This window comes from Acipenser ruthenus, chromosome 23, assembly GCF_902713425.1.
Source record: "Acipenser ruthenus chromosome 23, fAciRut3.2 maternal haplotype, whole genome shotgun sequence".
Classification (NCBI taxonomy): domain Eukaryota; kingdom Metazoa; phylum Chordata; class Actinopteri; order Acipenseriformes; family Acipenseridae; genus Acipenser; species Acipenser ruthenus.
This window is the reverse complement of record NC_081211.1, coordinates 27,344,681-27,366,521: the sequence shown is the minus strand read 5'-3', so window position 1 is coordinate 27,366,521 and position 21,841 is coordinate 27,344,681. Positions and strand designations below refer to the sequence as shown.

General features: G+C 41.1%; 3 protein-coding genes across 3 annotated transcripts; all 3 read right to left on the bottom strand.

The window, feature by feature from the left end:
- Window positions 1-33: 33 nt before the first annotated feature.
- LOC117413225 (coiled-coil domain-containing protein 69-like) lies at window positions 34-11,056 on the bottom strand. Its single transcript, XM_034022081.3, has 9 exons — window positions 10,828-11,056; window positions 7,824-7,887; window positions 7,106-7,290; window positions 5,322-5,409; window positions 4,780-4,853; window positions 4,370-4,471; window positions 3,687-3,806; window positions 3,475-3,572; window positions 34-3,326 (listed from the first exon to the last, which is right to left on the bottom strand). The coding sequence occupies exons 1-9, from the start codon at window positions 10,876-10,878 to the stop codon at window positions 3,143-3,145; spliced, it is 966 nt and encodes a 321-aa protein (XP_033877972.3). The 5' UTR covers window positions 10,879-11,056; the 3' UTR covers window positions 34-3,142.
- Window positions 11,057-14,275: 3,219 nt separating this feature from the next.
- Window positions 14,276-16,198, bottom strand: LOC117412783 (ganglioside GM2 activator-like). The gene is made up of 4 exons (XM_034021353.3): window positions 16,056-16,198; window positions 15,584-15,739; window positions 15,032-15,211; window positions 14,276-14,708 (listed from the first exon to the last, which is right to left on the bottom strand). The coding sequence occupies exons 1-4, from the start codon at window positions 16,146-16,148 to the stop codon at window positions 14,553-14,555; spliced, it is 585 nt and encodes a 194-aa protein (XP_033877244.3). The 5' UTR covers window positions 16,149-16,198; the 3' UTR covers window positions 14,276-14,552.
- A 2,007-nt stretch (window positions 16,199-18,205) lies between these two features.
- On the bottom strand, window positions 18,206-21,115 carry LOC117413457 (ganglioside GM2 activator-like). The gene is made up of 4 exons (XM_034022670.3): window positions 20,705-21,115; window positions 20,332-20,484; window positions 19,007-19,189; window positions 18,206-18,735 (listed from the first exon to the last, which is right to left on the bottom strand). The coding sequence occupies exons 1-4, from the start codon at window positions 20,807-20,809 to the stop codon at window positions 18,571-18,573; spliced, it is 606 nt and encodes a 201-aa protein (XP_033878561.2). The 5' UTR covers window positions 20,810-21,115; the 3' UTR covers window positions 18,206-18,570.
- Window positions 21,116-21,841: the final 726 nt, after the last annotated feature.

Sequence of the window (21,841 nt, the reverse complement as noted above, 5' to 3'; positions counted from 1 at the left end):
ACATAATGAAGTGTGTGGTTTCACATTGGAAAGCAGGTTCGATGCAAAGTGTAACCACAGACATACATTTTCTTAAAATTACAATTCTCACACGGTTACTACTCCCTTACACAGCTAATTAAAGCAGTGGTAATACTTTCCACACTGTGATCCTCACTCATGTCCTGGGAGGATCGAGTTCAGAACACTAAGCTCAATTGCTTTGAATTTTAACAGCACTCACCAGTGCAGTTCTGCAAGAGGTTTACTCATTCTGAAGCACAACTGAAAAGGAACAACTGAAGAAAAACGGGTTCTGCAAATACAATGATGTGAGGTAAATTCAAATACATACATGGAAAAAAAAGATCAGACAAGACCTGAGGCAGAACTCATTTAACATTACAGGTACCTTCCCATTTGAACAGGTGGCTGGTGAACAATAATAAACAAAAGAAACCCTCCAAGTTGTAATTGCTGAGCAGATAGCAATGGCAACAGCAAGATTAGACATTTTAAAACATTATGCATTGTAAAATAGTGGCATAGATACAAAACTTAACATGGTACAATTATGCACGCAGTGACTGATGGGGATATATATTGATCGGTTTGATTACTAAGTAAAATGTCCAAATGCAACACGGCTTGTTCATAAAATCTTAAAACAGTGAATAATGTAGCTCTATTCATATTCCTTGCAAAACAATGTTCAGAAACGGCCTTGTCGCATCCCCAGTTTCCACTGCCAATAAAACAACGACCCTCCCCAGAAAATGTCAGCAATCATAGTTAACACTCACACTCAAAGCATTCTATTACATGCATCCATTAAGTCAAATCTGTACTTTTCACAGAAGTCAGTCAATGGTGACTATTTAAAAAAAAAAATCTAAAACTTTTGGCTCACATCACCTTTTTTTTGTCCTGAAAAACTCCCTTATTCTGTGAGGTATTTGCTACACCAATAGCACCACCAAATAAAACACAAAACACCTTAATATGCATATGCATTTATCCCAAATATATCGAAAGCCCGTCCTTCGGACGAGAGGTAAAACCGAGGTCCTATTGTAAGTGGTTGAAGAATAGTTCACCCCCAAGTCTCTGGAAGTCGCTTTGGATAAAAGCATCTGCTAAATGACTAAATAATAATAATAATAAAATAAAAAGTCTCATTAAATAAAAACAAATTAATTAAATCCACTCAAAAAAAAAAAAAAGGAATAAAAAGTGCACGTGTGCATTTGAATACCATTCACTACTAAAGATTGCCTAATGCGTATGGTTCCATTGTAAGTGCTTTTCGTTTCTTGTCAGTCTTTTCTGGGAATGATGTGGATGGGAATTCCAGGGACAGGCTGGAACACAGGGTGGGAACAAAGCAGCTGTGGAGATGCATCAAAAACAAGCCATGTGGGACAACAATGAAATCCCACGACGAAAAAAAAATAGGACGGGTCTTACCAGCGTTTATCTAACCGCTCTTCCTGGAATTTAAACAGCCTGATCTGAGTGAAGAACAGAAGCTATTAGAAATACAATCAGATACTCCCAAGCCTGTACTGCCAGGGCCCTCCCTCCTGCCCAGCAAGACACAGGCACAAGGTAAAGTTTCAAATAAATTCATGCCCCAATAAAAGACATAGTGGAGCTGGAACTGTGCAGCTAAAAGCAGCCTGGGCCCCTCTGTGAACGCCTGTTCAGAATGGTGATGTCACCACAGCTGTGCACTGCATTACATCACAGACAGCTGTGATCCATTCCCAGGAATGGAGACAGACATTCAAGGAGGGCCACATTCACTTAGCATTTACTCCACTCTACATCAGTTCATCATAAAAAAGGAAACACACACTACTTATATTACATATAAAAAGGCTTGTGTAGTAGATGTATACTGTACTGTATGCAATTAAAAAGCAAATGCCTTGCGAATCTGTCCTAGCGCTCTGTGCAACCACTGTGGGTCTTTGTTCCAAAATTCAACATAACCAAAAAAAAAAAAACATTTGAAATAGAGGATATTCTAACTACACGGCAAAAGAAAACAAACAACAAAAACACTCCAAGCATTCATGTGGAGGGGGTTGGTTTGCCTTCAGGACGGGACACAGATTGGCTAGAAAACCCGGGATATGTTCTGTTGTAAAGTGGTTAGTGGCGTGGATATTGGGAACTTCACACCGTTAATGGATGCACACATACCTCCACTGTTTAAGAAGAGGGTATAACCCAAAACTGGAAAGACCTGTGATATGCAGCACAAACTTATTTTTAAATAGGCTGTGGCGGACATTGCCTATTACTGTGTATGCAAATGAATATATTGTGGAAGCTTGGTTGGCAGGTGCTTCCTTTTTTAAAGACTGTACAGATTACTGATGTCTCACAAAGGGCCATTCTAGGGGCCAGGCTTTGCAGCAGGTTCCCACATCCCACTCTATCCAGCTAGAATCACGGAGGATGAAATCATCGACGAATGGCCACATGAAGTAACCCCCCAGAACAAATAAACAAGACCAGTGGGGTATAGTGGTGCAGCTTGCATACTGCATGTCTTGCCTACATCTTCAGGTGCAACTAGACAGCCAATCATTCTAATTGGGATGAAACTTCTTCACTGAAAAAGAAAACTGCATCTCTAACATAGCATCTGCCTTGGCACTTGTCATCTATATATCTTTGGTACTGTTCACCTGGATTTGATCAACATTTGCATGGACATGTTTTTAATAGTAACAGTCTATGTATATAACACCACAGCAGACAAGCATGCAGGGTCAATGTTCTTTGCGCTGGGATATGTATAAGCATACTGTAACTGCTTCACAGTTTAGGACCCCTGCTTTGCTCCCAGTCCAGCTGTCATGATAACAGCAGAAAAGGACCTGTCAAAATGTCCATAACATAATAGTTGCTCAATGCTGCAGTTAGGTAGAACCCACCTGAAACATGCACCCCTGACTTTAAACAGTTGACTGTTTAGGAAGAACATCCAAAAAAGAGCAACAATATCCTAGAAAAATATCCTGCGGTGATGCAACTGCGTGTAGATCTTCCAGTTTGATTCAGAGAATTTGAGTACAGGGGAAAGGACAGCCTCCGCTGGCAGTCTGAGGAATCTACAGGTCAGAGACTTCCAAAGAGCACCCCCCTGTGGTCACCTGGGGGAGAGCTCGGGTGTGAGGGGAGGCAGGGCCTTGCCTGACAGGTGGAAGGTGGGCGAGGAGTTCCCATTGATCATCCTGTAGACAAGCTCTTCCTTCTCACGGTGCAGCTTCTGGCTCAGGTTGGTCTCCTTCTCCAGCGCTTCCTGTAGCAAAGTGTGCTCCCGGGACAGCTGCCTAGAGAGCAAGAGACAGCCAAAATGATTAGAGTATGGCACATATAAGCAAGGTTTATTAAGCTTCTGCAAAAAGCTAAAGGGTGCATAAAGGATGCCTCATCACTCCAATCTTTGATCAAAGGGTTAACAGAAGGGGCAGTTCATACTTAATGAAAGCCTGGTGGTTCTCCAAGCGGACCTTCAGGTCCTCGTTCTGTTGAAGGAGATTCTTCACCCTGTCCTCCAGCGAGAGGTTCTTCTCAGCCTGAAGACACAAAGAACAATGTGATCTCAAGGGAACTCCTTCCTCATCACTGTATGGAGCGGGGTGGGGACTGTCTGTTCTACATGAACAGGTTGGCAGGAGCTGAAAACCTACCAGAGTCTCCATGTGGAGCAGCTTCTTGCCTTGTTCCTGGATTCGCTCACACTTCATTTCAATCACAAACAGCAAGCTCTCCAGCTCCTGCTCCCAGAAAGGGCCAGGACTCCCGTGTGCCTGAGGAGAAAGAAACAAGCTGTGTTCAGCAAGAGATGGCACAATATCCAGATGGACTGGGCTTGTGTTCCACTGAGATCTTTGCACCAGATGGCACAATATCCAGATGGACTGTGCTTGTGCTCCACTGAGAACTTTGCACTAGATGGCACAATGTCCAGAGGACTGGGCTTGTGCTCCACTGAGATCTTTGCACTAGATGTCACAATGTCCAGGCAGATTGGGCTTTTGCTCCACTGAGGTCTTTGCATATTTTTTTATTTTATTTATTTCTAAAGCAGGCAAGAAAAAAGACAAAACAACAACGTCAGCCTTACTTCTTTCAACTTGACGCTTATCTGCCACCCAGTGTTGCAAGGATTAATTCAAGTGTAACTTTGCAGCTGGATTATGTACCCATATGTAATGTTTGTGTTTGTTGTTTGTTGTTTGTGATGTAACGCATTGAAATCCCTGAATTTGTAATTGTCATCTACAAACGTTAAAAACAAACAAACAAACAAACAAAAAAACTGCTCAGTCAGAATTCTAAGATAAATTTATAAGAAACAAACGCTGCCTGCCTGGATATTTCTGTGTAGGTCTCTCTTCAGGACCGACTCCTCCACTCTCCTCTTCAACTCGTTGAACACCTGCAGCTCTGCAGACAGCTCATCAATCTTGCTCTGCAGATTCAAACAGAGAAACGGTAACTCAGTGCAGCAGCAAGACCTCAACAGGATCCTGCAGGGAGCACTTGCACCCAATTAACACTAGATGGTGGTATTGACATTATTTAAATACAGCAAACAGGGTCACTATGTCAAAGTGAACTGCAGCTGAGGAAATAAAATAACTCTCCTAGAAAGCCCCATACTGACAGCAGCTATAATTATATATATATATATATATATATATATATATATATATATATATATATATAATCCAGCTTCTACACTTACTCACTTAACAGTTTGACAGTTACTGGGTATACCTGTAAAGATGTCCGAGTTGTCTCAAAGGACTCTGTCAAAGAGTTCTTCTCAAGGTCATGCGATTGCTGGAGCTCTGAAGAAAACAAAACAGACATTAGCGTGTCCAGAATAATTTTCTTACCATGTGGTCACAAATACATTATTATTCTGTATTTATTTACTAAAAGCTATACTGGATTTAAAAAAAAGAAGACAGCTCCCCCCCCTTTTTCCTAAAGAGGACAGAAGCTGATCTATACAGAGAGCTTAGCTATTGGATCCATTCCTTCTTTAAATACCTTACCTATAAAAGGGAAGACATGTGCTTCCATTCTGTCAGTCACAGGCCTTTCATAAGCACTACATACATAGTATTTATAGCCTTGATATGTAAATTAGGGTTCTTTGCGGTACACTACAGTACACATCCACCATAGAGCTGTATCGACCAGCAGAGAACCTGGAATCCTGAGGTGTGGATTTAAACATGGAAGAATGCAATCACATCTACAGTGCATGGTACAGAGTAAGAGGCGTCTGGAGCATTCGTGGTAAGACTTACCCGCTACTGTGTTCCCGTGCTCAGCTATGAGAGACTGAACCTGCTCAGAAAAGACTGCTTCCAGCTCTCCAGTCTTCTCCTTTTCAACCTAAACATTAACAGCAAGACTTTTATCAGCGATAGCCGCAGACATGCACTGAAGCAACTGCAGAGAGCGAAGGAGCTGCCTGTCTGTAGTCCTGTCTCTTATTAACTCCCTACCCATAGACGCCCCAACTTAGGTGCCTAGAAAGCAGCTTCTCATGGGAAAGTAGAAGCTCCAATTAAACAAAAACTGACAATCCCCAAACAGGGCAACACTGCCCTCTGCCTCAAGTTAGGGTCACCCCTAGTTAGGCTGCTCCATTTCTCAAGCTGCTGTCCCCTGCCTGTCTCTCTTATTCACCCTGCCTGTGATGTGTGTTTACGTAATGGAACACAGCTGCCAAATCATAGACTCTATCACGAATGACCTAAAATGTGTCATCGCATAGGCTTTCAATAAGGGCATGAATCACATCCTGACAGTTACACTGTCAGATCAGTTCTCTCTCCTGTTTATTCTTTTGATTTATAAACTACAGTGAGAATGGGTCTATGGCTTGATTCGTCTTCCACGTGGAATGGGAAATTAAACGTTGACTGCTGCTGGTACACTCCCAGAACATTTGAAAATTACATTTGAAAAAAGTACGCTGGGCTTGTTTCTTTGAGATTTCCACAAATTGTTTCCTAGAAAAGTGGATCCCGGGAGGCAGACAGGCTGGGGCAACGGACACTCCTTCCTGCATGTGCAGACGCATTGGAAACCAGAAAAACAAACATTACAAAACAATTACGCAAGACAAAGTACATGCTGCTCACAAAACTGCAGCGACCAACAAAGGAACGTACAAAAGTGAGCAATGAATTCCAGGTTAAGTGTCTGCTGTAACAGAACTGCAGCAGCAACACAAAAGTATATCCCAAAAACATATAGCAATACTAAAGCAATTGAAAAATGAGAGACAAACATAATATATTATATATATATATATATATATATATATATATATATATATATATATATAGTCTAAAGCTATTGTTCTTGGATACAAAAAAATGATGTCCTTAAATACTGGAAGGAGAAAAACGTTGAACTTTCACAGAATGGAAACACCTAAAGCTATATGTATTACAGCTGGAGAGGCTACACCAGACAGATCAAGGAAAAGCTGCTATTAAAATCAGTGCAATCTAATCTTGGAATTGAAATACTACGACAACGTCCAACACTGGGGAGGGACTGGCAACTGTTGCTGAGCAGGAGCCGAGACAGATTCTTGTAAGGTCACATCTGCTTGTGTTGCGCAGTGGAAAGTTAAACATGACCTTTAGATTGATTTCAAGCTCCAGAAATGCAAATGTGATTAAACAAAGGAATCAGGACCATCCCTAAACCTGTAAACGAGAGCTGTCGCCTGCATGACTCTCTGCAGCTGTTACCTTTGAAGTGAGCTCCTGTGTGACTCTCTGGAGCTGTTACCTTTGAAGTGAGCTCCTGTGTGACTCTCTGGAGCCGTTACTTTTGCAGTAAGCTCCTGTGTGACTCTCTGTAGCTGTTACCTTTACAGGTAGCTCCTTTGTGACTCTCTGGAGCCGTTACTTTTGCAGTGAGCTCCTGTGTGACTCTCTGGAGCCGTTACTTTTGCAGTGACCTCCTGCATGACTCTCTGTAGCTGTTACCTTTACAGGTAGCTCCTTTGTGACTCTCTGGAGCCGTTACTTTTGCAGTGAGCTCCTGCGTGACTCTCTGGAGCTGTTACCTTTGCAGTGACCTCCTGCATGACTCTCTGGAGCTCCTCTCGGTGAGTCTGCAGCAGCTCCTCTCTTTCCTTGATCCCCGCGGCAGTCAGGGTCTCCCGGAGGCTCCTCAGCTCCCACTCGTGCTGCTCGGGCTGCACGGACACGCTCGCCTTCTCCGGCACCCGACCCTCCAGCTGAGGCTTACCTGCGACACCAGAATCAGACAGCAACCATTAACGATGCATACACAGATATCTAACTGGAAAAGGCCATTGTATACACAGATCGCCTTCAATCGCACCAGTTCCACTGTTTGTCTACTTGACTTTGTTTCTTCTAGTTTTACCTAATTCTGTTGGAGTGTTTTGCGGTCATGTTAAAGGCTTGGGTCTGAGAATGTTCAAAGCTCTCTATAGGCCACCACCCTGAACAGGCTATCACAGTAAATACATGCATTCAACCTACGACTGGTTTTACAGACCCAGATCAGCACTAATCTTGGACTGCCTTACCTTAATTAATATTAGGTAATTCAAGACGAGTGCTAATCGGGGTCTGTGAAACTTGCCAATAGTGCATTAAAAATATTCTGGCAGCAACCCGGACAATAATCAGTAAATATTGTTTCATCCTATTGTAATATAACTATGCCCCACTGTGACCATGAATTGGATTCAAGTCAAAATGAAGGAGGGAGCAACCTATTTTAAGTATCATTTTTAAAATGCTGTTTCTTACATCCATCATGTAGTGTGTTCAGCTCCCGGGATAAGCTCCCACGCTCTTTGGCTGCATCTTTTCTCTGTAAGAAACACAGTAACTTAGTGATGATTTACTCCATTCTATTAGTGCGCGTTCTGCTTTTAAACAACAGATTTATCAAAAGATTCATAAAAAAAAAAAAGCATTCTCTTTGTATTGTAAAATTTGAATGAATGATCGCGCCATTTATAACACATGGGTATACCAAACAGATTAAAACAAGTCTGGTTGTTTCTTATGCTTTGGGTCACAGAGACACTGAAATATATATATTCATTCCCCATTTTAAAATTACGTTGAATTCAGATACCAAGTATGAAAAGCCATACAGACAGACAGACAGACAGCGCACAGAGCAGCCTGTCTACAACACTTTATTAAGGCTTGTCCTGTATTGTTGTTAAAACAGAGAAGTTTAAAAGGACAGTGCTGTAGTTTTTCCTGTTGTGTATTTAGTCTATATTCTTGCTATTTTCCGGTGGGGCTGATAAGATGTTTAGTGTCGTATAATGCAGGTTTTTAAAGTTCCTCGTCACCAGCTGACAGCCAAGGTTTTACTCCATTTCAAGACATTGCTTTTTCACAACTGTGGCGAAGTTTCCAATTTAAACAACTTTACTCAAAAAGCACAGAAAGCATCCGGTGAATTCGGTTACAAAGCTCTTCTTTGTCGGAAGCTACTTCCTGTTTTCATGTTCAGAACCGTAAAGACTGCGGACGTGAGGAAATGCGACGGAAGACGTTTGACACAAAAAATCAGAGAGTTCCCCGTTTTAAACGCTACACAGGAAATGACTGCTTTTGCTGCCTGTCTTGTTTTGGTCCGGGACCTTGTGCAATTAGAACAGGCCTATCCACACACATGAACTGAAGTGCAGTGACTTGCATGGCTGGCCTCATACTATGATGAACAGCATCATTAAAATGAAAAACCTGTATCTGGCTGTGCATTGAGAGCTGTGGAATCCACTTGCATGACAATATTTTTGCATGACAAGTATGCTGGGGATAAGCTATGGAAAACATCATGTTTTTTTTCCCTCTTCATTGCTTGCAGATTTTACTAAGAAATAATGCGCTAGCTAGTACGGTACTGTAGAACAGATGCATTCAATGATTAAAACCTTAGTCCAATCCTTGAATCAGGCAAGTCAGTAAAGAACCAATTCTCACTTTCAATAGCTTAGCAATATCTTAAAACAAAGAAAAAGCCAGGGCACTTGTCTTCACAGCACAAACCCACGTCTCACCTTGCACTGAACCCCCCCTTGCAATCTGATGAGAGGGTGTGAGGAGAATGTGAGAGCGGAGAAGGCTGGCGCTGTGCCACGGTGCACTGTAGCAGAACTGCAGCCCCCTTTGAGGTTGATCCCACACCTGTTACAGCCACTAAACCCATTAACTCACCAATAAAAGATGACCTTTTATACAGCACTCTTCAGCCAACTGTAAAATACCGTCCCGAGTGAAAACATCAGGGAAAACAGTGAAAGGGGGTGAAAAAGAATGTAACAAAATAAAGTGTTGGCTTTTAGTATCACTACATATTCTATCATTATAGTTTAGAAGTGTTCATTTTTATCCTGCTTATTTACTCTCCTAAAGCACTGCTTTCGCATGTTAAGTGCAGATATTATTAAGAAGACTGGATTTATCTCTTAAAATCAGTAAAAGCTCATCTTGAATAAACTCCCACCCCAGGAGTGGCTGCAGTAGAAAACGGAGCACCAGGGATTCAGACTCCCATCCACTGGGAAGCAAAAGTGTCTCACAGAGCTTCATGAAGCACCAGCTCCTAAAAGACTCCCGATTAAATTCAATGAGATTACTCATCTAACATCCTGAACCAGGCTGGATCATAACACAGTCGTGTGTCCCTCATGGAGGATCATTCCTAGTCTCTCGTGTTGCAGTCTGCATTTGTCTCAACGATTGCTGGTCGGGCCGTACATCCCTCTCCCTTCAACTTGGACATAGAGCTGTTTTTGAATTCTCTGTGCTCTATATACAATAGATAGATAGATAGATAGATAGATAGATAGATAGATAGATAGATAGATAGAGATATGCTCCTGCGATGGAGGGTGGATTTACAATCTTACTAGAAGATTCTCCTGTTTGACCACTGTGTTATTACAGTTCCTTGTTTGGGTACTTTTGTTACACTGATAAATCATACATATCAGGCCAAAGCCTAAGGCCAGCCCAAGATAACATTACTAGCATACAAAGAAGATCATAAAGTCTAGAACTGACTGCAGTCTCATATTCCAATGTAACACTCCATGTTCACTGAATGCACTACTGCAGCCAGGCAGGTGGACTTATTTTCTTGTATGGTCTGTGCTAACAGTATATCATGCAAGATGCGGATCTACAGTACATAATCGGTCGTTCACAACACACTAGTTTGAGGAGGTCACGCTTTCCACAGTATCAACAAACTAAACAGTACAGTACAAGTTATCAGTTTCAATACTAACTGCGTGTATGTTTGCAAATGAATCACAATTAACTCGAGGCTGTTTGTTGTAACTACGGTACTGATACAGCACTTAGGTGATATAATGAAAATAAAAACAATTCATATATGTAATAACAACGAAGTGACACGGACAGCGTTAAAGGCGGGCTAGTGAGCCTGGTTAAAAACTGTCACATCTGTTATGTATTAAACTACGACATGCAAAGACAGTCAAACGAAAAACAGTCAAAGCTATAACTCGCGGTACACCTTAAAAATACAGCTATATTTAACTCAAAAAGCACATTGATACAATACCCAAACTTGGTCGTGCAATTAAGCTCAATCAGAAAAGGCCACCATTCTATAAAGAAACCTTTCGGTACTTTTAAAAAGTAGTCACCACCAAATCCTCGAACAAGACGTTGAACTATACGGTTCATTTCCTGTAGTAGCCCACACTCTTTTAAAGTTCCTAATTATTTTAAAATGTACACAAAAAAGAAGTTCAAATACCCTTCTCCTCCGGACCTTGCTACAGCAAGCTCGGCTGTGGCTGCAGCCCATGCCTGACCCCCGCCTCTTGCTCTTGTCTCTGGGTGAAACTCGCTAGACCGACTCCTCTGTTCCAGTGTTTATGATAACGCACCATAACCCATGCAGCACCCCCACTATCTTTCAAATTACCAAGCGCTAGGGACCTGCAACTAATCTTCAGGCTATGTTTTGTAATACCGTATTCTCTAGACAATTGGTACCTTAAAATATTTTACAGTCAACACAGAACCGTGTGTATATATTATTAACGTAATTACTTATGTATGTATGTATGCATGTATTTTTTTAAATGCGTTTATTGCATAAAGTACATATTTAACAGTTTAAACATTTTGATAAATGCAAATTATGTTTTCAGAAAATTATTTATACTTTTTTGTATCTTTAAATATGTTTTGCGACATTTATGAAAGACAACTTCAATTTGAAAAAAAAAAAAAAAAAACAGTTCCTTTATCCTGATATCTTGGAACCTTGGAAGATATTGTAGCGATCTCGGTTAACGCAGGCAGGCGCGTCATACAGGGCGAGGCAATCCACACGCAAACGCATCACACAGGCGCGAACCCTGGATCTTTTGCACTAAAGCATAAAAATCGGTTTCTTTGCAAGGAGCATATAAAAGACTCATGTCTTCGTGTGTGATTACGTCACCTACCAGCCCTGCTGCTGTCCTCCCCCGTGCACACTACAATATTTTTCTGCACAGCTTGTCATAAAACGTTGTCTGTTGATACACAAGCAAAAACCCGATTCTAAGCTAAATCCTAACACCTTAAAGCCAAGGAAGTCATTACATCATAAATCGCGTTGCCCTGCTTTCAGTGAAGTTGCTCATGCTGTGACTGGATTGGGGAACAGGTGTCAGTGTTGTCTTTGTGTGGTCAAGGTGTGGCGGTGACACCTTTAGGAGGGATCAAACCAGGACAGATGGTGAGTGGCTCAGGTGCAAAGCAAACTTTAATAGCATTCACACGGGAAGGGGGAGAACTCTCCCATGATTTAATTTAGCATGCTCTATGTTCAAAAGTTGAATAATTTTGTGAAGCAGGCTACTGTGTGTTGTATAATTTATCACTACTGTTCAGCAGCTCAAGGTGTTGTGGAATACATAATAATAATAATAATAATAATAATAATAATAATAATAATAATAAATTGTATTTATAAGCGCTTTTCAAGAATCTCAAAGTCCTGCACAAGGATACACACAAAAACACACGACAATACACAATTATACCTTGAAAGTCATAATAATAATAATAATAATAAAACAAATCTTTAAAGGAGATTTAAAAATGTCCACTGCCGCTGTCTCTTACAATAAAAGTGAACCAACGCAAGCAAATCCATCCTGGGCTTCACTGATTGGGAGAGAGCCCTACGGTTCTTAGTCTCGCCTTGTCTGCGTACTACGGTAGTGTAGATCCCCTCCACTCTTTGTACAGTGTATAGCTGGGAAGCGTGAGCGGCTCTGTTTATCGCTCGCTGCACTCTGTTGTGGTTACCAACTTATATTACAGCACATGTTTGTCATGAAATATTACATAGCTATTAGGTTACATTGCAAAGCAGGGTCTGGACAGGTTTGTTAAAACCACACTGAACAGTTCAAACAGGGACAGGGAAAATCGCATTTCTTTTTTTTTTTGTTTGTACTGTATTCACATTTTTATTCCGTTACAGCGCATCGCATTTAATTTGAATAAATCTTTACTGCTAAAAAGTCCGCCAATGTATGTAAACTAACACATTTAGGGCAATATTTACTAAGCTTGTGGCTTTACTCCCCGGGAGAGCCACAGCCCCACCCCCAAGGTTGGAAAGCATGTGCTGTTTTGTACGTGTTAATTAAGTTTACAGCGCTACGGTGATGGTAATACCCTGAAGGTCATTTCACAGCACTCTCCATTCACCACAGCCTCAGACACATGGTGTAGAATCCGAGGACCGCGGAATTAGGTGACTACGGGACAGACCACGAGGATGCAGCATTCTAGCAAGCGCAACACTGCCGTTATAACGTGCCAGACCAAACCGTTAGGGGTACTGTAGTAAAAGACTCTACATTGCTGTTAATAAAAGTGTCCTTAAAGCTAGGGTTTACTGTTCAGGGCTGTAAACATGACATGTGGGTCTCAGGATGTTGTTTAATACAATATAATAATAGGATTATTAGTAGTAGTAGTATTGATGATAATAATAATAATAATAATAATAATAATAATAATAATAATAATAATAATAATAATAATAATAATAATAATAATAATAATATTAAACCTCAATAATGTTGCAGGGTAAAGTGCATCTGAAACTAAATGCATGTTAAGTACATGTATGTATATGTATTCTCCTCCCCATGGGAATGGGATCCTTTAGTTTTAGATTGAGATGAGTCTGTGAAAACATGCTATTTATAGTCGAGTGTTAAGCTCTGATAAAACACTGATAATCACAGTTGTTCCCCGGAGTCGGGTGCAAACAGAACAAGTTTCCATGTCGCCTGGAGGAGCAGCTGCAGAGTACTTCAGTTACCAAAACTGGCTGAGCGTGTAGAGCAGAGTGGCGGGCCTTTTCTGTGAAGGGCTGCTCTCTACTACGTGCTGAGTCCACTCGTAACCCCTCACGACCTCGCTGTGGCTTGGTCTCTTCTCAGCGATGCAGGCAGCGAGTTTCAAGGTTCCAATGTGGTTCTGACAAACTGGGCCCGCCTGCCTGCAGTTACTGCCCAAACCAACTCAACACAGCACGCTGTGTGCCGGTTTGGAGGTCTCCACAAAGAAGGGCATCAGGCTGACCTTCGACTGCTGCTAAGTTTAGAATGTGTATTCCACAGCTAGTGTTTGCATTCAAGCATCTGAGCCAAAGAGCCAACTTAAACAATATACAGTACAGTAAGTGGCGAGGGTTAAGATTGGGACTGGATGTTACCTGGGTTCAGTGGGACGTCAGCAGGTTAACTCTTGTTTGATTGTCTCTTTACTTAATAACCTTTTGTTCTCCTTTACATTTGTCTCCAATAGCCAGCTTTAGCAGGATAAACAGTGCAGTACGTTTGGCTTTAGGGGTGCTGGTAGCGCAGGTTCCAGCACAATTCAACTTTGACAGGACAAAAAGGGGCCTACGTTAAAAATAGAGAGATCAGGGCCTGTCTTAGGTCAGGCTGGGAGGGAATGGTGTTTGTCAGCCCACAAGCTCTTCAAAATGCCCCCCCTCCAATCCGAGATAACATTCCTTCCATAACCTCACAGAAGTGTTTTTATATAACTGTTTAAAATCCACCAATCAGCAGATGGTTCTGTGTATGTAACCCCCCCCCCGCCTTGATTCAGCAGCACCACGACCGCTTCAAAACCCTTTATATTTACTGACTTATTTATTTACGGACTGCAAATTAATGTATTGTACAAACAGTGAAAGACATATGATTATAATCAGTTTGACCTTTGACTTTTAAATAGTATTATTTGAAGCATTAAGACCCCAGACAACAGTTAGGATATCAGATGATTTCCATTTGATTTCTTTAATACACAAGTACATTAAGAATTTATAAACTCGTTTTTGTTTCTAATCAGGAGGCATGAGATTAAACTGCAAATAACCCATTCTAAGGAACTACAGTAGCGACATTTCTCCACCAGGGAGCGCCAATGCCTTGGTATGATCAGGCTTGTATCTTATGTGGCTTTCACTGCAATGGTGGTACTGAAACAGGCAATCTGCTCTGCGCCACTGGATGCCTTGATCTGCAGCCAGTACTCTCCGTTGGCAAGGAAAGCAGGTAGCTGAACCTTTGGAATATCTAGGGTAATCGTCGGTATATTGATCTCAGCCTGTTCGGGGATAAAAAAAATAAGAACAGTTATTGATACATTGCACATGATCTATAAAGCATGTACACATTTTGCAGTTGGCTTACAATGGTGATAACATGAAAGACCAGGTGTGTTGCATGAAGGTATCTTATAAACACACACTGGCCAGACTTCGCAGTGGCTATAATATGTTTTAAAGATTTGCCTGTCAGCGGTCTCTCATGGGAATTAGACATTGCCTTTCACATGCATTAAAAACGAATATTGCTGAGGTGTCCTGACTGGTGATCGTCAATGTAGATTTATTGGTATGAATAAAAAAGAGAAATCGTTTTCTTTACCGGTGCGACTGGACAGTGACAGGGAACATTATGGGATTGCAGGGTGGAGGGACAGGTTTCCTCCGGGAACATTTTCTCCAGCATTTCACAGACGTCGTTGTAGGTGCAGCTGCCGTAATTATCCTCACAGGGCAACTTAAACCAAACGCCCCAAACCTTCTTCTTGATTTCAACTTCCAGCTGGCAAATAAATTAAATCAGCATTTTTATAAAAGCACGCTATATAGAACTGAGCACACAGTATGGGCTTGATTCTTAAAGCTATTTACTCTAAAAAAAACACCAATTACATCTCAAATACAATTCCAATTACTTACAATTCCTACAACTGAATGTGTGAGTTTGTTTTTTATGGTTTTTTAACAGTTGTGTGTGTTTTTCATTTCTCAACATATGATTATCTGAAGTAAAAAAAAGCTTTGAGATTCAAGCCCTGTGTCCAGAAGCAGTGGATCCCATCTCCTGTCTGAGGGAACAATACCCCCTCCAGGGATGTGTTAACCAGGGCCACGCTATTCATTTAAAATGTGCCCTGCTAGCTGCGTCTCCTACCTTCAGCGGTGCATGGACTGGCACTTTGAGAGTCCCTGACAGCCCAATAGTGAGGGGTCCAGGGATCCTGATAGGACTAGAGATGGAGAGACTGTTCACAACAAAGGGGTCGTTCACACCGCAGTTAGACCAATCAGAGGCACTAAACTCATCCAGCTGAAACAAACACAACACCAAGCACAATAAACAGCTTTCACATTGTTCCTCACCCTGAGCGAATCTTAATGGTTTTACATCTGTACAACAACAAACAAATAACTTTTCACATTGTCATAGCACGCCCTTATGAAGGGCTGTGTGGTACTTCGATGCATCACACCTATAGTAAAACTAAGAAAGAAACCCAATTATTAAATTACACAGGACACTTCTTTTTTTTTATCCAACTTCTGGTTTCCTTTTGTATCCACACTTTTCCTAAGGCAAAGCTTTTCAGCCAAATAGAGCTCTCAATTAGTTTGCATTTACTTACCACAGGCATGTTTTTTTCCAACAGGGCGCTGCCCCCCGCAGTCAGAAGGCAGCAGAGAATGCTCAGGGCAGAAGAGAAGTGCAGGAGAGCCATGATCAGTCTTGATGCTTCAAGCAAGGGTACTGAGAACCAGAACCCTGTGTCTTATATACCCCTCTCTTTATACAAAGCACACAACGTTATTTACACTCACATATCATTTCTATTGATAAGACCACGTTTGTTCAAACAAAGAGCACTTCGTCTGATAAGAGGAGAAGAAAACTTTGTTGCCGGTATGATTTTGCATTTTTACTGCTGATAGCACAGTGAATTAAGCTGTTATACAATGTGAATACACAATGTGTTAAGTGGTTGGGTGTAAAGTGATTTATCTAACAGAGAGAACAGAGGACACGCAGTTATCAAATGATTGAATTAGGGATGAAAAGAGAGGCAACACTTTGCAATACGGCATGGAATTGAGTTTCCTGGAGTATTTATCTATTGGTATTCAAAATGCATATGAAAATGTTGACTTTAATTCAAAGCTGGATGGTAAACACAATTTGTTACACAGATTGGCAAAGTATTGTATCAAACCCCAAAGGGCATTAGAGAGTTAATCAATGTTTGAGTGGATGTCAGGCCTTGTAGATATCTCAATCATATTATAGGGCTCGTACTGCATGTAGATATCTACATCTTGAACACCCCTGTTCTGCACCTAGGTGTAACGAAGACAACAATAGGCAACAGCACACTCAAGTTTTGTCCTAAAATGTTTCCTGCTCAATAAAAGTTGCAATACGATGCTGGAAAACACGGGTGCTGCTAATTACTTTTCAAGTTTGTTGCAAACACAGAGCACTGCTTGTTGTAACAATAAAAAGTAACTCGTGTAGCCTATTGTCTTGGAAAGGAGGTGCTATTCATTTCATATACAGCGGTAGGCTTTAAATTGTGTTTCCCCCCTCACGAGTTCTCTATCGACATGCTGGAGACTGCTCTTGTTCTTGAGACTGTAGTTTTATTCTTCAAACCCCCTATTTGTTTTAGCTCATGTTGTAATTGCATGGGGGAGTTTATGCATAGTATATAAACTAATCATTTATTTGTATTACTCCAGGTTTTTTTTTTCCTGGTCTTTTGTGTTAAAATGTTTCTTTTGTTTGTTTTTTTAAAATCTTTTGTTATTCACAATTCTCTTTTTTTTATGAGTTTACTTTTGATAACCAATCTCTATTCTTTTGAATGCAAAACTAACAATGGAATTTTAAAAACACTTGATAACACACTGGTGTGTGAAGGAGTATTAACTTTATCATTGGTTTCCTCAAGTCTTTCCATATTTATCTAATGTGATACCTAACACAGAGGACACAGTGCTGTGGGACTTGACCGAGGAACCAGCTTACACCCCCCCCACACCACTGCACAGCTTTCAAGAGGAGATAACAGATCTCAATGTAATAGCAATACAGTGTTGCACTTGAAACAACAGAAACTTCATGCACACTTTTGAGTCTTAACTGGTTGCCGGTCACTAGTTTTCTAAAGAAACAAAATAAAAAACAACAGTAAGATTGCATTGAAATCTTCTTTTTCAGATAGTAATAATGAGAAGTAGCCTGGGCCTCATTAGTTCATCTCAGAAGTTAACAGCACACAGGCACTGACGCACTGTCTTGGGTGCTGGGGTACAATGGCAAGCCCTGGCAGGCTCTTTAATTTCACAACTGCCATTCTGAGATCAAGACAGATAGGAGCGCCTTAATGGTTGCTTTATGCTATTCTGCAGGTTTAACCATTGGGATTAATGTGAAAAATAATACAATGAAATAGTACCAGTGATGCAATAGTGTTTTACATAACCGTGCACACAATCTGCCTATGTGTCCAGTACACCAGGTTTGCAAAGCACTGTAGAATACCTCCCAAAGTGCAAAGAACAATGTCTCTTCTGATGTGATACAATTCAGCAAAGAACATTTCCCTTGCTTAACCAATCTGCAGCTCAACAAACGGGCTGCCTGTAACTCTTTATTGAGTTGTTCTAATGTGGTGATGGGTGGAACACTTTATCAGTAACAGACTGACATATTTTATGGACAGATAACATCAGTAAAATAAAGACTACAATGTCAACAATAGAAATGGCACTACACCAACACAGGGAAATATTTTATTGAAACCGTTGCACAATTTAGGTAAATATTAGTACAAACAATAATTTAAAAAAATACATAAATGCAATGAGGCCAACTGTTAATGAGAAATGAACACAAAGAATTGCATCACTGCAATATGATTCATACGGATGTTTACATCAATTGCTTACAACAAAAAAGAATCTCTGCATTTTGTGATTGGTTCCCTTGTGACTATCCACAGCAGAATTAGCTTAACTAATCAAATGACTGTAAGAAGTGAATAAATGATTAGGCTAGATTGCGCAGTGCTGTGACCCTGGTTTCATTCAAAGAGAAATGATTTTGATTCATTAGAGCAAGTGGAAGATTGGTTCTCTTCTGCCTCAAGCACCGAGGATTATCCTGAGGGAGAAGGTGAGTTTAAGGCAGCCCAGCTCCTGTCCTGCACTGCCCAGAACCCCTACCACTTTATAAGTCCCGTTCGTCAGCCAGGGGGGCAGACCCACATTCGTCAGGTAGAAATCTGAATCAGGCAGGGAGTAATCACCCTGAGGGTGGGAAAAATAAATTAAATATTACTCATTTGTAATACAACGTCAAACTCAAACACTGCAGGAGCAATGAGGATCGAAAAACTGTTGAATCCAACTGCGGTCATTATATTAACTCACTGAGGTGAAAAAACAGAATCCCACACTGCTGCTCTGTGTTAAAACTTTTCTGCACAGTGTAAGGGCACCAGCCACTGGATCAGCACAGAGCGCATCACTATTAATAGCAGGGAGAGACACAGAGATATCTGTGGTATTTTAAACTCACCGCCTTGAAGGGGCAGCGGCAGGGGATGACGTAGGTGCGGAGTGGCTCAGGACAGTCCTTCCCAGGGGGGGTCAGGATGTCCAGTATCTGGCATGCATCGCTGTAGTTGCAGCTCCCAAGCTCATTAACACAGGAGACCTTCACCCAGATCCCAGCCACCTCCTTTTCCAGAGTCACATTCACCTGAGAGGGAAAGCCAGACCGAACAAGGGTGAGAAAAGATGCACAAAACGCTGTGGGACGTTCTTTCAGAGCGCACAGCACACCGCGGAGGAAGGCACTGGCACGCAATGTTTGCCTGCCTTCTAGTTCTGAATTCTGATTAGGAGTTATGGATCATTCCAGCATGTCTACTCCAGTCTTTAATTAAATATAATTAAAGGTCACACAGAGGGTGTGTCATGTGAATAGAAGTCTGATTCCTGTTCTCTCTTCCTTTTTCTGCACAGTTTTCAGTTCTGTTAAAAATTGTGGGACTTTTCTCAGGTGATCAAAACAACAAGAGCTGTGAAGTGAACTCAAACAGACTCTTGGTAAAGTGCTGTAATAAAAAGGATCCTGAGTTGGTCACCTCACTGTTAAAGCACGGACTCAGAAACCTGTACAGAGTATGCAGTAATGACTGGTGAGGATCACATGATTTCAGACTTGTGATGTGACCACTCATTCACCACAAGATAAGAACTGTACTGGAGCCAGACACCCTGCAAGGTATTACAGCCACTGTGTTCAACACAGAACTGAATAACACAGGCAGCCAGCTAAAAATACACACTTTTCAAATGCAAAACTATCACTCAATCTGTTAACCTCCCAAGGTTAGGCTGTGGTGTTAGGGGACAGGAGAGGTACTGTAAACAACATAAACCTTGCTCACTTATCCTTTGAAATAAACCCTACATATTTTTCCTATAGATATTTCTATAATTTGTTTGTAGATTTCTATATATATATATATCTCTATATTTCTATAGAATTTTTTAATGATGGAATCTTGTTATTTATGAATGCTCCCTGCCTTGGAACACAGCCATGCTCGTGTTCATAACTTACTTCCACAGCCTAGCTTTCGGTGCACACTATCACAACACAGTCTGTTGACTGTCCAGTTTGTTTATATTCGCGGACGCTTCTTGAATGGTTTGCTCCTGGCACACTGTGAACTAAACCAGCAGGCTTGTGCAAAGAAAACGACTTTCAGCAGCAGCACGGATGTTATGCACGTCTTCTATATTATTATCTCAGGGATTCCAAACAGAAATGTGAACACCAGCCTTAGTGAAGAGAATTGAAAGTCGCCACCTACACTATAGTAAGGTACTTACAGAGAGTGGCGAGGTGAACGCGACGCTCGTGGAGCCAGTGGCGTTCGCTTTCAGGTCACCAGGGATAATAATGGGATCCGGTGACAAGGAGAGAGCCTTCATCACGGCTGGGTCCGTCGCGCTTCCACAGTTCTCCCATGAGAAACCGAGAACCTGCAACAACATTTGCATTGTTATAGTCCGTTTGTTGTGCAATCACTCATGCCCAGTGTACTGATCATGTAGGTTAAAACAAACAAAAAAAAACACAACAGATTTTTCTTTGCAAGAGTTTATGTAAGCGAAATACTGCAATTCCTTGTTGTTTACTTGGTGCAGGCTCAGTATTGTTAATATGTGTTGCATAAAGGCAATCCAATGGCAATTGACTCACCTTTGTGGATTTCAGAGGTTCTTTCTGAAAATCGCAATTTCCCCGCGGAGAACAAAAACTCAAAACACATAATGTGGCTGCAAATAAAATATTCTTGTTCTGCATTTTTAGTTTTTTTTTTTTGCAAAACGAACTTGTATTAATGTACTTCCGTGTCCAGAAGTTATACTGCAGTAAACGTTGTTTTGGTGATTGTGCAGTAATAAACAGCTCGCCGATCTAATGCCAAAATAGCAGACTTTAGATCCCTGTAGCTAACCTGCGACACAAACACTGGACGCAATATTTATTAGACACTAACTACGTTGTTCCATTCCAGGCTAATTCTTCAGGCATCGCTTCCTTACAGTTGGGGTACTGTTTTGGTATGTCGTTCAAGTGAACACACAGTAACACACCAGTGCAGTACCAGGCTGGGGACAAATGTATATATTTTCAATCTGTAACGTTGTCAAGTGCCACCAGATGGCGCCCTTGTGTTTTTAATGAGGTGAATGCACTGATTAAACGAGCACTTTGCTCCAGTCTGCACAGTAATATGAAGCGGTTAATGTAGCTTCTCATGGAATGTTTTGTGTGTTTGTTGTGCTGATTGCTTTCAATTGTTACAGATTCACTCCTGTCTCTCTCAGGAACTGTTATATTCTCTATCAGATTAGGCTTTTAACAGGTCTCAGAATCTATATTGTTTAATCTAAATCTCACCCACAGAAAACAATACAGAGCTTAAGATCTTTGCTTCACATTTGAAAGGATACCTACTGTATTGTAAGCTTCTGGAAGAATATGTTTAGAATGTGGGATTCAATTGTATAATTTGAATTATTTTAAGGCACAAAGCAATATAATATAATAATAATATTGTTTGGTATATTCTAATGGGGTTCATATGCATCACATCCCTTCTACAGTGCAGCAGGGTACATTTGCAGTGTAATGTTGCAGTTAACCGTAGTGCATAATGCATTATCAGGTACTTCCCTTGCCTGTCCATGCTTTCACCATTCGCTCACTATGTCCTTACTCTGCATTACACTTTGCTATGCTTTTACAACCGGTTTACTACTAAACGTCCCTACGTGTGGTAAAGGGTGCAAATACAGTGGACTGCAGTGCTTCTCTGCATAGCAAGCATGC